Source organism: Ursus maritimus, unplaced genomic scaffold (assembly GCF_017311325.1).
Source record: "Ursus maritimus isolate PB19 unplaced genomic scaffold, ASM1731132v1 scaffold_20, whole genome shotgun sequence".
Taxonomy (NCBI): Eukaryota; Metazoa; Chordata; class Mammalia; order Carnivora; family Ursidae; genus Ursus; species Ursus maritimus.
In genome coordinates, this window is record NW_024424453.1 from 21,143,933 (window position 1) to 21,156,575 (window position 12,643).

The 12,643-nt window shown below is 38.8% G+C and overlaps 1 protein-coding gene across 3 annotated transcripts in view; it reads left to right on the forward strand.

The window, feature by feature from the left end:
• GK5 (glycerol kinase 5) overlaps positions 1 to 12,643 on the forward strand; it is a 77,942-nt gene that overhangs the window by 41,436 nt on the left and 23,863 nt on the right. For all 3 annotated transcript variants that reach the window (XM_040636718.1, XM_040636717.1, XM_040636720.1), the window contains 2 exons: positions 2,362 to 2,488; positions 3,461 to 3,565. In XM_040636718.1, the coding sequence (XP_040492652.1) occupies positions 2,362 to 2,488; positions 3,461 to 3,565 (232 nt within the window). The remainder of the gene's footprint in view (positions 1 to 2,361; positions 2,489 to 3,460; positions 3,566 to 12,643) is intronic.

The following is a 12,643-nucleotide window of genomic DNA, read 5'->3' on the forward strand; positions in this document are numbered from 1 at the left end:
TTTGCTACAACATGGACAGCACTGGAGGAGATAATGCTAAGTGAAATAAGTCAAGCAGAGAAAGACAACTATCATATGATTTCTCTCATCTATGGAACATAAGAACTAGGATGATCGGTAGGGGAAGAAAGGGATAAAGAAAGGGGGGGTAATCAGAAGGGGGAATGAAACATGAGAGACTATGGACTATGAGAAACAAACTGAGGACTTCAGAGGGGAGGGGGGTGGGGGAATGGGATAGACCGGTGATGGGTAGTAAGGAGGGCACGTATTGCATGGTGCACTGGGTGTTATACACAACTAATGAATCATCGAGCCTTACATCGGAAACTGGGGATGTACTGTATGGTGACTAACATAATATAATAAAAAATCATTTAAAAAAAAATAAAAAATAAAAAAAAATAAAAAATAAATAAAAAATAAATAAAAAAAAAAAAAAAAAGAAAGGACCTGCTGGGAGCCCTTCGTGATTCAGGAATTCACTCCTCTTGGCAGGTCCCTACTTCCCTCGTTAGGGATAAATGTAAATGAGCCTATGATTAGGAAATTCTCCTCAATTCTTGAAATTACTGCAGAATGTGCTGCTAAAGGAACAGAGGCCCAACAACCATCCTTAGACTTTTTAGCCAAAGCTGTTCTTGGTAGTAGGATAGCCCTCGATTATCTTTTAGCCGAGCAAGGAAGAATCTCTGCTGTGGCCAACACCACCTGCTGTATCTGGATTAACATTTCTCAGGAAGCTGAAACTCATATAAGGTCACTGAGCAAGCTGCTTGGCTTAAGAGAGTAACTTCTTCAGTGGGATCTTTCTTTGATTTATTTGATTTTAATTGTTTTGGGTCTTGGGGACCATGGCTTTGAAGTACACTCCAAATACTCAGAATTATCCTGCTTATAGTTATAATAATCTCCCTGGTACATTGTATTCTCTCAAAAGCTTTAAATGCATGTTAACTGCCAAGCACCAAGCAAGTGATCTCCCTAAGACGGGAACATCAGAAAAGGAATGAAGAGGACAACTGACTTAAAAATTGTGAACCTGAAGTTGTAACCTGTGAATATCGCAGAAATTAAGCAAAGAAACATCATGGTCTGTGGATACCACACAGAGGATTGATAACAGCTGTGAGAACTCTGGAGTGGTGGTGGCGAATGGTGCTAATGCTTTAAGTTTTGATCTTGTCTCTCAGTTAAACTGAGAGTCTGATCAAAAGGGAGGGAATTGTCAAAAAAAACTACAGGCCTAAGATGGTGGCTCCAAGCCAGCAAACCAAGACTTAATAGCTAACTTACCTGTAGTTCCAGCTCCCCAGAAATGTACCCTTAACCAGTCAACATGGGAATTTCTGGGTCAGCATTAGGAATTTAATGATAGATCCCATCTATCCCCCTTGGGAGGGTGACCTTGCCTTAAACAATGGATTCTTTGCTAATAGTTTCCTTTTTTCTCTGGTCATTTTCTACTTTTAAAAACTTTCCTTTTCTTTAGCCCTTTGGAGCTCACCTCTGCTAGAATGGATGCATCAATTGATAAAGCCAATTAGATCTTTAAAATTTACTCTGTTGAACATTGTTACTTAACAGTTTACATTTAGGGGCGCCTGGGTGGCACAGCGATTAAGCGACTGCCTTCGGCTCAGGGCATGATCCTGGCATTATGGGATCGAGCCCCACATCAGGCTCCTCCACTATGAGCCTGCTGCTTCCTCTCCCACTCCCCCTGCTTGTGTTCCCTCTCTCGCTGGCTGTCTCTATCTCTGTCAAATAAATAAATAAAATCTTTAAAAAAAAACAATTTACATTTAATTATTTTAACAAAATGTTATAATTTTTCTTTTAACAAAAATGTATGGTTGGAAATGTGTAGTTTTGACCTATATTTATGTTAAGCATACACCTATCACTCTTCTTAAAAGAGGAATTTGTGAGGTCAGTTATTTTGACTAATGAATGAAACCACTTTGAAGTTGAAAAATCTTAGTTGTTTTTTTCTGCACAATTTTTATTCTGACCTTTATTTCCCAGATTTTTCCTGTGTTACTTCAAAGTCATAAAAGTAGGCTGCCTACTAAAAACTCCTGAGGCACCTTAGTTACCACACAATGTTAGTCCTGGAGAGACTTCTAGCTTATTGTTTCTCTTTATTCTTTCCAGGGCTTTTTCTTTCTTTCTTTCTTTCTTTCTTTCTTTCTTTCTTTCTTTCTTTCTTTCTTTCTTTCTTTCTTTCTTTCTTTTTTAAAGGAAAAGGAAGAAAGGAAAGATGTTGACCCATGAGAATACAGTATAGGAGACAGTGTGATACAGTGAAATGAGCCACTGCTGAGGCCCAGCCATCTTACATTTCAACATTTTTGGCAGGTCGCTGATCAGCAATCAGCCATGTTTGGAGAATGCTGCTTCCACACAGGAGATGTGAAACTAACCATGGGAACTGGGACATTTTTGGATATAAATACTGGAAATGATCTTCAACATACCGTTAGAGGTAAATAGTTAGAATTTATCCTTTTTATTGACACTTCTTTTCATATTTAACTTTTGTGACACTGTTTTCCCATTTTATGTTAAGGGTACCCTCTCACATATTTTTCGCTGTTATTCTTAAGACAGTTAATTTCCATTTCCCTTTTTTCTTTAAAAGCATAAAAAATGAGACAGACATTATTATTGAAAAACTCAGGATTAGGGTATTTTGGTTAGTTTATCAAATATTTACCTGTAATACCTGTTGTATTTGTTTCAAACATCTTTCTAGGCCTCTAAATTTTCTCTTATGTGTTAGCAGTTCTTTTTGTGATTTTTTTTTTTAGGGGGGGTGGTAATTCTCAACTAGTGTTCCATGCATATTAATGACTGTTGCCAAGAAATTGGTTTCCCTGATGGAAGACATCGTAGGATGTGTGAACTAAGAAGCTTAGATTGTGAAACTACACCCTAAGAGGCCTGTGGGCTCTTAATCTGGGCTATGGTCTCCTAACATGGTTACTAAGAGATAGTTTTAAAATCTTTTTCTTACCTTCCATCCCCCCTCAAGCTCTTCCTTTTCCCCTAATTGGGAAAATGGAAGCTAGAAAATTTCATCATTGCATTTGGTTGTTTCTACTTAGGAACCTTCACAGATAAATACAATAGCATAGTTGGTTCTGTTTGTATGTTTCTAGAGACACGGATATGCCTGTGGCTACCAAAAGCTAATGTTTATTGTTCATATTAAATACCAGGCACGCACTAAGTTTTTTATGCATTAATTCAGTTTATTCTCACAGGAGCTCTCTGAGGCAGACCATTTTACAGTTGAGGAGATTGAGGCTAAGACAGTAGAAACTTGTGAGACCTCTGACTTCAGAGCCACTTTGCTATTTTTTAAGATAATCCAATTGTTAATCAAATTGTAGATGTCTCTGTAATGAATTATCTATTTATTACATTTGACTTATATCGTTTCTTTGTTTTTAAGGCTTTTATCCACTAATTGGGTGGAAGATTGGCCAAGAAGTTGTATGCTTAGCTGAAAGCAATGCAGGAGACACTGGTACTATCATAAGATGGGCTCAAGAATTAGGTAAGTCATCTTTTAAACAGATTTCACAGGCCAGACTTAAAGAATTCAAGAATGCCACAGGACTGCCAATGAGTAGGGAATGAATGGACTGTTCAAATGAAACATGAAAAGAACTATGCTGGAAGAAAATATAGGATATTATTTTTATGACACAGGGATTGTAAAAGGCTAAGCATTAAGGCCAGATACCATAAAGAAAAAAAGCAATAAATTTAACTATATAAATTATTAGAATGTGTAAGGAGAGAGGTGCCATAAGCGAAGTTAAAAGACAAGTTGCCAAGAACAATTGGTGGCATGCATCATAAAAATTAATAAAGATGACTAAAGAATCGGGGCACCTGGGTGGCTCAGTTGGTTAAGCGTCTGCCTTTGGCTCGGGTCATGATCCTGGGGTCCTGGGATCGAGCCCTGCGTCAGGCTCCTTGCTCAGTGGGGAGTCTGCCTCTCCCTCTCCCTCTGCCCCTCACCCTGTTCCTGCTCTCTCTCTGTCACTCTCTCTCTCTCAAATAAATAAAATCTTAAAAAAAAAAAGATGACTAAAGAATGAACAAAGGACAGAAGTACAGCTATCATAAATCAAATGTGACTATTAAAAAATGCTATTTGGGGCATCTGGCTACTTAGTTGGAAGAGCATGTGACTCTTGATCTCAGGGTCGTTAGTTCAAGCCCCATGCTGGATGTAGAGATTACTAAAAAAGATAAATAGACTTTTAAAAAAATGCTATTCAAATTCAACAATCAAAGAAATACACATCCAAGGACACCTGGGTGGCTCAGTTGGTTAAGTGTCTGCGTTCAGCTCAGGTCATGATCCCGGGGTCCTGGGATCGAGTCCCACATTGGGCTCGCTGCCCAGTGGGGATCTCCTTCTCCTCTCTGCCTCTCCCCTGGCTTTTGCACGCGCTTGTGTGCGTGCTCTTTTCTCTCTCTGTCTCTCTCAAATAAATAAATAAAATCATATATATATATATATATATATATATATAAAAATGATGTCACCTGTCATTGGCAGAGGTTAAGTAGTTTGATGATGTTCAGCACTGATGGGAATATAGAGAAAAAACTATTCTTCTTTTCCTTTGTGACGAATATTAACTAGTATGGCCTTTCCGGAGGACAAGCTGGCAACATGTTTCAATTTATAGAGTGCAGACCCTTTGCCCTCAGTTCTATTCTTTGTTTCTTAAGAAAACAATGATACAGGTATGCAAAGATGTGTACATGCATAAATGTTTAATACAGTGATTGGAAACAAGTTCCCGCCTAACAGTAAAGCATTAAGTAAGTAAATGTCAGTATATCCATACAGTGGGATATTGCACGTCACGTATAATGATGTAGTTGTATCTCTTATTGATGTAGAACACTGTCTATCAGACATTAAGAAGAGGATGAAGTAGTTGCAACACAGTCTGTATAAATATTTCTTGCTTTTATTTTATAGCCTTATTGAGATATAATCCACATGCCATATAATTCACCTACTTAAAGTGTAAAATTTAGTGTTCTTTAGTATTGTCTCAGGGCTGTGCAACCATCACCACAATCTAATTTTAGAGCATTTTTATTCCCCCTAAAAGATAACCCCCATAGGCATTGGCATTGGCATTCTTTTTTTTTTTTTTTTTTTTTTTTTTTTTTTTTTTTTTTTTTTTTTTTAAGATTTTATTTATTTATTCGACAGAGAGAGAGACAGCCAGCGAGAGAGGGAACACAAGCAGGGGGAGTGGGAGAGGAAGAAGCAGGCTCATAGCAGAAGAGCCTGACGTGGGGCTCGATCCCAGCACCCCGGGATCACGCCCTGAGCCAAAGGCAGACGCTTAACCGCTGTGCCACCCAGGTGCCCCATGGCATTGGCATTCTTGTTCTACCCACCAGCCCTAAGCTACCATGGATCTACTTTCTATCTCTATGAATTTACCTATTCTGGACATTTCATGTGGACGGAATCAAACAATACGTGGTGTCTTGTAACTGCCTTCTTTCACTCAGCCTAACGTTGCAAGGATCACCCATGTTGTGGCATGCGTCAGTGTTTCATTTCTTTATATTGCTGAATAATATTCCATTATATGGATGCACCACAGTTTATTTATTCATTCATCAGATGATGGACATTTGGGCTGTTCCCACTTTTTGGCTGTTGTAAATAATGCATAGCCTGTATATTACATAGGCATATTTCACGGAGAAGGTGTGAAATGTTATATACCAAAGAATTAACAGTGGGTATTTCTGATGATTAAATTATGGAGCAGACTAACTTTCTACTTTGCTAATTTGAGCTGAGCTGAGTTGTTTAAAGACAAAGCCAGTTCTATTGGCAGAAAACATAACACTCTAGGAAGAAAATGCCAATCCATTTCCTTTCTTCCTTTTTCTCTCTTTCTCCATGAGCCTGTACCTGCATTATAAGCATAAGATTACTTATTAACAAAAAAAGTTTATTTCAAAGTTTTTTGTCACTTAGAAGTCTCTTCTTTATTTTTTTTAGATTGATTTATTTATATTAGAGAGAGAGAGTGTATGTGCACAGATGTGGGGGGGTGCAAAGGAAGGGGGGAGAGAGAGAAACTCAAGCAGATCTCCCCACTGAGCGTGAGGCCTGACAGGGTGCTTGATCTCAGGACCCTGAGATCATGACCTTAGCCAAAATCAAGAGTCGGACGCCCAACGAACTGAACCACCCAGATGCCCCAAAAGTCTCTTAAAATGTACCTCTTTTAATTTTTTTCGGACCTCTATCTTGATTATCAGAAATGGAAAATTACGTATTTCTTCTCCTTTATACCTTCTATTAATTTTACTCCTTCCCAGAAAATGCAAAGAAAAAGCAGAAAAATTTCACATTCATCAGTTAAAAAAATCATTCTTGTCTTCTGTGTGACATCACGTGCACGTTCGTAAGAATCTTTGCTTTGCTGGATTGAGGTTCATTAGCTGTGATTCTCAAATGATGAAAACTCTTTTCTGGGAGATGGGGCTAAATAGTCCTACCTAGAAAAGTGATGTGATTTCTGGTGGAGGCACAAGCTCTCCTGAAGGCCATCCCATCTCTGGCAAGAAAACAGGACTGTTGTTCTAACTGGAGGGAGAGAGAATTCAGAGTTGAATTATTTACTTTAACGTTTTAGTCATTGGTAAAGCTAAACATCTGTATCTGTCTGAAATTCACACAAAAAGTTGACATTTATTTGAATGTATTTCTTTCTATTCTGAGAATTCACTTTAATGGGTATACACTTCCTTGAATGTGTAAGCTGAACCTTTTATCTTTGTGTGGCATCTTGAGCTGCTTCCAGCCTGAATGATGGCTTCCTTCCACTTGGTTAGTGGATTGAACACCTCAGGCTCATGTGTAAAAGCTGTTTTAAACAAGTTTCATCTTGATTTTTGTATCTATTTTCTAAGTCTATTTCACACTATGTTAACTGGCACATTTGGGTTCCCACACGATCGTCTCTTTTCCTTGTAATTTGGTCCATTTCTGCTCCCCTTCACTCTTTGTTCTATTTTGCTGTCTTAATTTTATAAGTATTTTTATGTCTTCTAGCTTGTTAACAAGTAACTGAGTGCTCACGATGTGCCTGGAACCGTACATGCTAGGGGGACACGAGTGAATGACACAGACACCCGCTGCCCTCACGGCAGTTACAGTCTAGCAGGAAAGACATGGGTTTTTTGTTGTTGTTGTTGTTGTTGTTGTTGTTTATTTGTTTTTTTCCTCTTTTTTTTTTTTTAAAGATTTTATTTATTTGAGAGAGAGACAGAGATAGCTAGAGAGAGCATGAGTGGGGGGCGAGGAGAAGGAGAAGCAGACTCTCCGCTGCCTCTCTCTTCTGCCTCTCTCCGCTGAGCAGGAAGCCTGATGTGGAACTCAATCCCAGGACCCTGAGATCATGACCTGAGCTGAAGGCAGATAGTTATCTACTGAGCCAGCCAGGAGTCCCAGGAAAGACATGTTTTAAATGAAAAAATTGGAAAAAAAATTTAGTGTTAAGTCCCAGGAAGGAGAAGTAGTTGTAGAATCAATGATCCCCTTTTCAAGGGAGAGCTTTGTCCAGTCTGGAGAATCAGGAGGTTTCTTTCAAGAATGATGTTAGCTGTTTCCTGAAGGGATAATACGAGTGGTTGCATAGGGAAGCCTGGGTGGCTTAGTCTGTTAAGCGTTAGTCCTGATCCCAGGGTTGTGGTATCAAGCCCCATGTCAGGCTCTGTCTGGTGGAGATGCTCTCTCTCTCTCCCACTCTGCCCCTCCCCCTGCTTGCTCTTTCTGTCTCTCTGTCAAATAAATAAAGCTTAAAAAAAAAAAAAGTGGTTGCGTAGGTGAGAGAGGTACTTTAAGTTAGGGGGCAGTCCAAGGCGGGAGGACTGGTGAAGGAGGCCCTGAGCAGGGAGAAGCATGACCTATTTAAGGGACTAATCTCTGCTGTTGAGGCAGTTGCCATCTCTGCTGTCCTCCAGTAACACAGGTCAGGGGACATTTTTTCTCTAGCAATATCACTTATAATTGCTACATGTCACATCTGCTTGCTCCAGGCGATCCCCATAAGACTTCCCCATGTATTTAAAATTACCCAGGACTCTTGTTTACTAGAAATAAGGAAACCGATTCCTCTCTGGGTATCTTCCCAAGAGAGATAAAGTACTCCTCATTAGAAGGGATGAGATAAACATATTCTCATACATGAACTCATTCTAGGTGGTGGTGAACAGATACATGTTACTGCTGGTGAACAGGATCTTACTTCATGGTCCTGCCTCCGTCTCTTCCCCCTGGGGGAGGGAAGTCTGGGTTATTGCTGAAGCTAACGTGGAGCCCAGCCTGAACGAAGCCTTGAATTCTCAAGTAGACGGAGCAGACCCAGGGTCCGCAGAGGACATGACCTGAATGTTGTTGGTGAAAATACTTGAGGCTGCTAAGGACACTCTGGATGTTTGGGGCCCTGTGTGGCTCAGTTGGTTTAGTGTCGATTATGGATTTTGGTTTTGATCATGATCTCAGGGCTGCAAGATCAAGCCCCGCATTGGGCTCCTTGCTGCTTAAGATTTTCTCTCTCCCTCTGCCTCTGCCTCTCGCCTGTCATACACCCCCCCCCCCAACTGCACTCGCTTGCTCTCTTTTAAAAAAAGATGGCTCTGGATGTTCTCTCTGGATCCAGCCTGCTGAGCCAGGGGAGAATCCCCATAGCATGGGGAGAAGAAAGCTGGCCAGTCCCTGGGAAAGCTTGCCAGCAGTGGACATTGGTACACTTTGGTCTGCACTGCTCCTCTTCCAGCCTGAGGAGGGGGGGTCTAATCTTTCTCATATCTCCAGAAACCGGAGAGCCGGTTCTGTGAAACCGGGTTCACTCCCGTACCTCTCATGGCCTGACAACCCCATAAGCCTGACCTCAAAGACAGCACAGTGTAAGAGCATACAGCACCCTGAAAGGGAGTGAACAGCCTCAACAGATAGCTCCTACAAAGGCAGATGGAATGGAAGAAACAGAAGATCAAAAGCGTACCAACAAAAGTCAAACTTAAAGAGGTGAAAGAAAATATTACAAAGAAATGTTTGGAAAACATAAAGAGTTTTGAAGAACAAAAACCATGAGATATAAAATGTAAAAACAAAAAACAAAACAAAACAAACCAACATAAAATAGTGCTAAAAATCCAAATAGGAATCAGAAAGAATTTAAAATAAAAAAAGAGAGAAATAGAAGATAAAATTAAGAGGTAAGAGATACAGAGGAAAGATCAGAGAAAAAAATACATGAATAGTAGTCTCTTTTGGCATTTAAAATGTTGTTATGGAAATGGGGTTACAAAAATGTAAAAATTGAAGCAAATAAATTGAAAATAAATTTCCTTGAGCAGAAGAAATACCTAGTTTTCAGACTGAAATAGCTTACTAAGTTAAAAAAAAAAAAGATACAAACTAAGACAGTCATATGTGTATGAATTATCTGATTCCCAAGAATAAAGAAAAGCTTCAAGATAGGAAGAACAGTTTATGTAGAGAGAAAAAAATACACTGGCATGGAAGGTAGTTGTAAAATTTGGAAAGTGGAACAACATGTACATATTATGGAGAAAAAAGAACAATGAGCCAATATTCTGGTGCCTGGCTAAGCTATCATTCATATTAAGTGGAAAAGGGACATTTCCTGGCTGTGCGGTATATATTTTCTGAGGAAATTACCTAAGGAGATACTCCAGCCAAAAAGAAATAGATCAAAGATCTCAACATGGAGAAAGCAAAGTGTATAAATAAGGTGTTTAAAAAAATAAAAATTGTGGGGCGCCTGGGTGGCACAGCGGTTAATCGTCTGCCTTCGGCTCAGGGCGTGATCCCGGCATTACGGGATCGAGCCCCACATCAGGCTCTTCCGCTATGAGCCTGCTTCTTCCTCTCCCACTCTCCCTGCTTGTGTTCCCTCTCTCGCTGGCTGTCTCTCTCTGTCGAATAAATAAATAAAATCTTTTAAAAAAAAGAATAAATAAAAAAATAAAAATTGTTTTTTTTCCTGGTAGCAGCCCAGAATTTGTTCTATTTTATTTGAACTGTTCTTATACCAAACTGATAAAAGATTTCTTACTGTAATGTAAAATCTTCATTTTTGTACATTAAGAACATAGTTTTGAATACCTCTTTAAGAGATTGAAATTATCTTAACACTAAAAAGAGCCCCTAATTAGGCTAGGTTTAAATATTTTATGTGTAATGTATGGTTGTTCTATAAAAGAAGGTAATGTGGGGTGCCTGGGTGGCTCAGTTGGTTAAGTATCCAACTCTTGATTTCTGTTCAGGTCATGATCTCAGGGTTGTAAGATCAAGCCCTGCTTGGAGCCCCACGTTGGCCTCCATGCTGGGCGTGGAGCCTGCTCAAGATTCTGCCTCTCTCCCTCTGCCCCTCCCCACCTAAAAAAAAGGGAAAGAAAGTAATGTTTCTGTTAAAAGTTTCAAAATGGTATTCTTTTCTTTTTTTCTTCTTCTTCCCAAAAGTGATTTTAATTCCATGATGTGTAACTTACGGGTTAAAGTGCTGGTCAAGAATAGACAAAAGAGTGCACGTTTTTTTTGTTCTTCATTCTTCTTTCTGTTCATTTATGTTTTCATTTCAAGGTCACCGAAATCCTTTTCTAAACACACACACACACACACACACACACACACACACACACAAATCCTTTTCTCAGTGTCATATTTTGAAAAGAAATGGAGTGGAACATCTCAGGCTATTATGTAATATGGTTAGAAATAAATAGCAAAAACAGTATTTAAATGGTACTTCACCACATGGTGAAGTGTGTTTTCTTTTCTTTTTTTGTTTCCTTTATCCCACAGCTTTATCGAGATATAATTCACACGTAACACTGTGTAAGCTTAAGGTATGCAACACTTAGACTTGATACACATATATTCCAAAACAGTTATCACTAGAGCATCAGCTAATAGCTTCATCACATCACGTGATTACTGTTTCTTTTTTGTTTTGAGAACATTTAGCAACTCTCTTAGCAACTTTCAAGTATATGATACAGTATTATTAACTATAATCACTATACTGTATATTAGATCCTCAGACCTTAATCATCTTGTAATTGGAAGTTTGTACCCTTTGACCAACATCTCCCCACGTCCCCCACACCCCAACCCCAGGTAAGCGCCGCTCTACTGTCTGGTTCTGTGAGTCTGGCTTTTTTAGATTCCACATATAATTGAGATCATATTGTATTTGTCCTTCTCTTTATGACTTATTTCAAGGTTCGTTCATATTGTCACAGTGACAGGATTTTCTTCTTTCTCATGGCTGAATAATAATATTCCATTATATATTATATGTCATAATACATATTCTTTATCCACTTATCTGTTGACAGATACTTAGGTTGTTTCTTTGCTGTAAGCACTGTGCTTTTTAATCCTCAAATAAGCTCTGTGAATCGAGTAGTCTTTTTATTTCCTGTTTCACAATGAGGTTATTGAGACCTAGAGAAGTTAAGTAGCTTGTCTAGGGTCACACAGCTAGTGAAAGGTAAAGCTAGGTTTCAAGTCCAGGTCTATGTGAATATTTCATTGTAGTTCTTTCCTCCTGTGTTCTCTTGCCTCTATATGGAGTCTATGTAAAGTTTTGTCTCATTAAAGAGAATAATTGTTTCCCATGGCTAGCTTCCATAGAATAATCTCAGGAGAAACATTTTTTACGTAATGTGTATGACTTCTGGTCCCCTGGTTGTATGGCTAGGGGCTGACACCATGACTTTGGAGGTCCATTTCCCTAATTCTTTTTTTATTATTATTATGTTCAGTTAGCCCACATATAGTACACCATTAGTTTTTGATGTAGTGTTCAACGATTCATTAGTTGCGTATAACACCCAGTGCTCATCACAACATATGCCCTCCTTTATACCCATCACCCGGCTACCCCATTCCCCCACTCTCTCCCTTCTGAAACCCTCAGTTTGTTTTCCAGAGTCCTGAGTCTCTCATGGTTTATCTCCCTCTCTGAGTTCTTCCCCTTCAGACTTCCCTCCCTTGCTCTATGGTCCTCTGCCCTATTCCTTATGTTCCACATATGAGTGAAACCATATGATAATTGTCTTTCTCTGCTTGACTTATTTCACTTAGCGTAATCCCCTCCAGTTTGGATGGAACTGGAGGGGATTATGAAATGTCTTTTCTTAAGTAGCATAGAGCTAAGGAAAACTTCGAAACGTAATTTGATAGTCTCCAAAAATATAGAAAATGTCTGTAATTCTGTAAAAACAGTACTTAGAGGAAAATGGTAGATGCTTATTAATAAGAAAAAGGAGAGAAGCATAATAAACTCCCCAGCCAAAACATATAAGGACATACAAATTATAACTGAGAAATAATAAAAAGTAAAATTGATAAATTAAATCTCTTTTAAAAATACCTGAGAATTGGTACTCTATGTATAAAGAGGTGAAAATTAGAACTGTTTTAACTTTTTATTTTCAAACAGTTTCAAACTTAAAATTGTAAAAACGGCACAAAAACTTTAGTACACCCTTTATCCCAGATTTGCTATTTATTATTATTATTTTTAAAGATTTTATT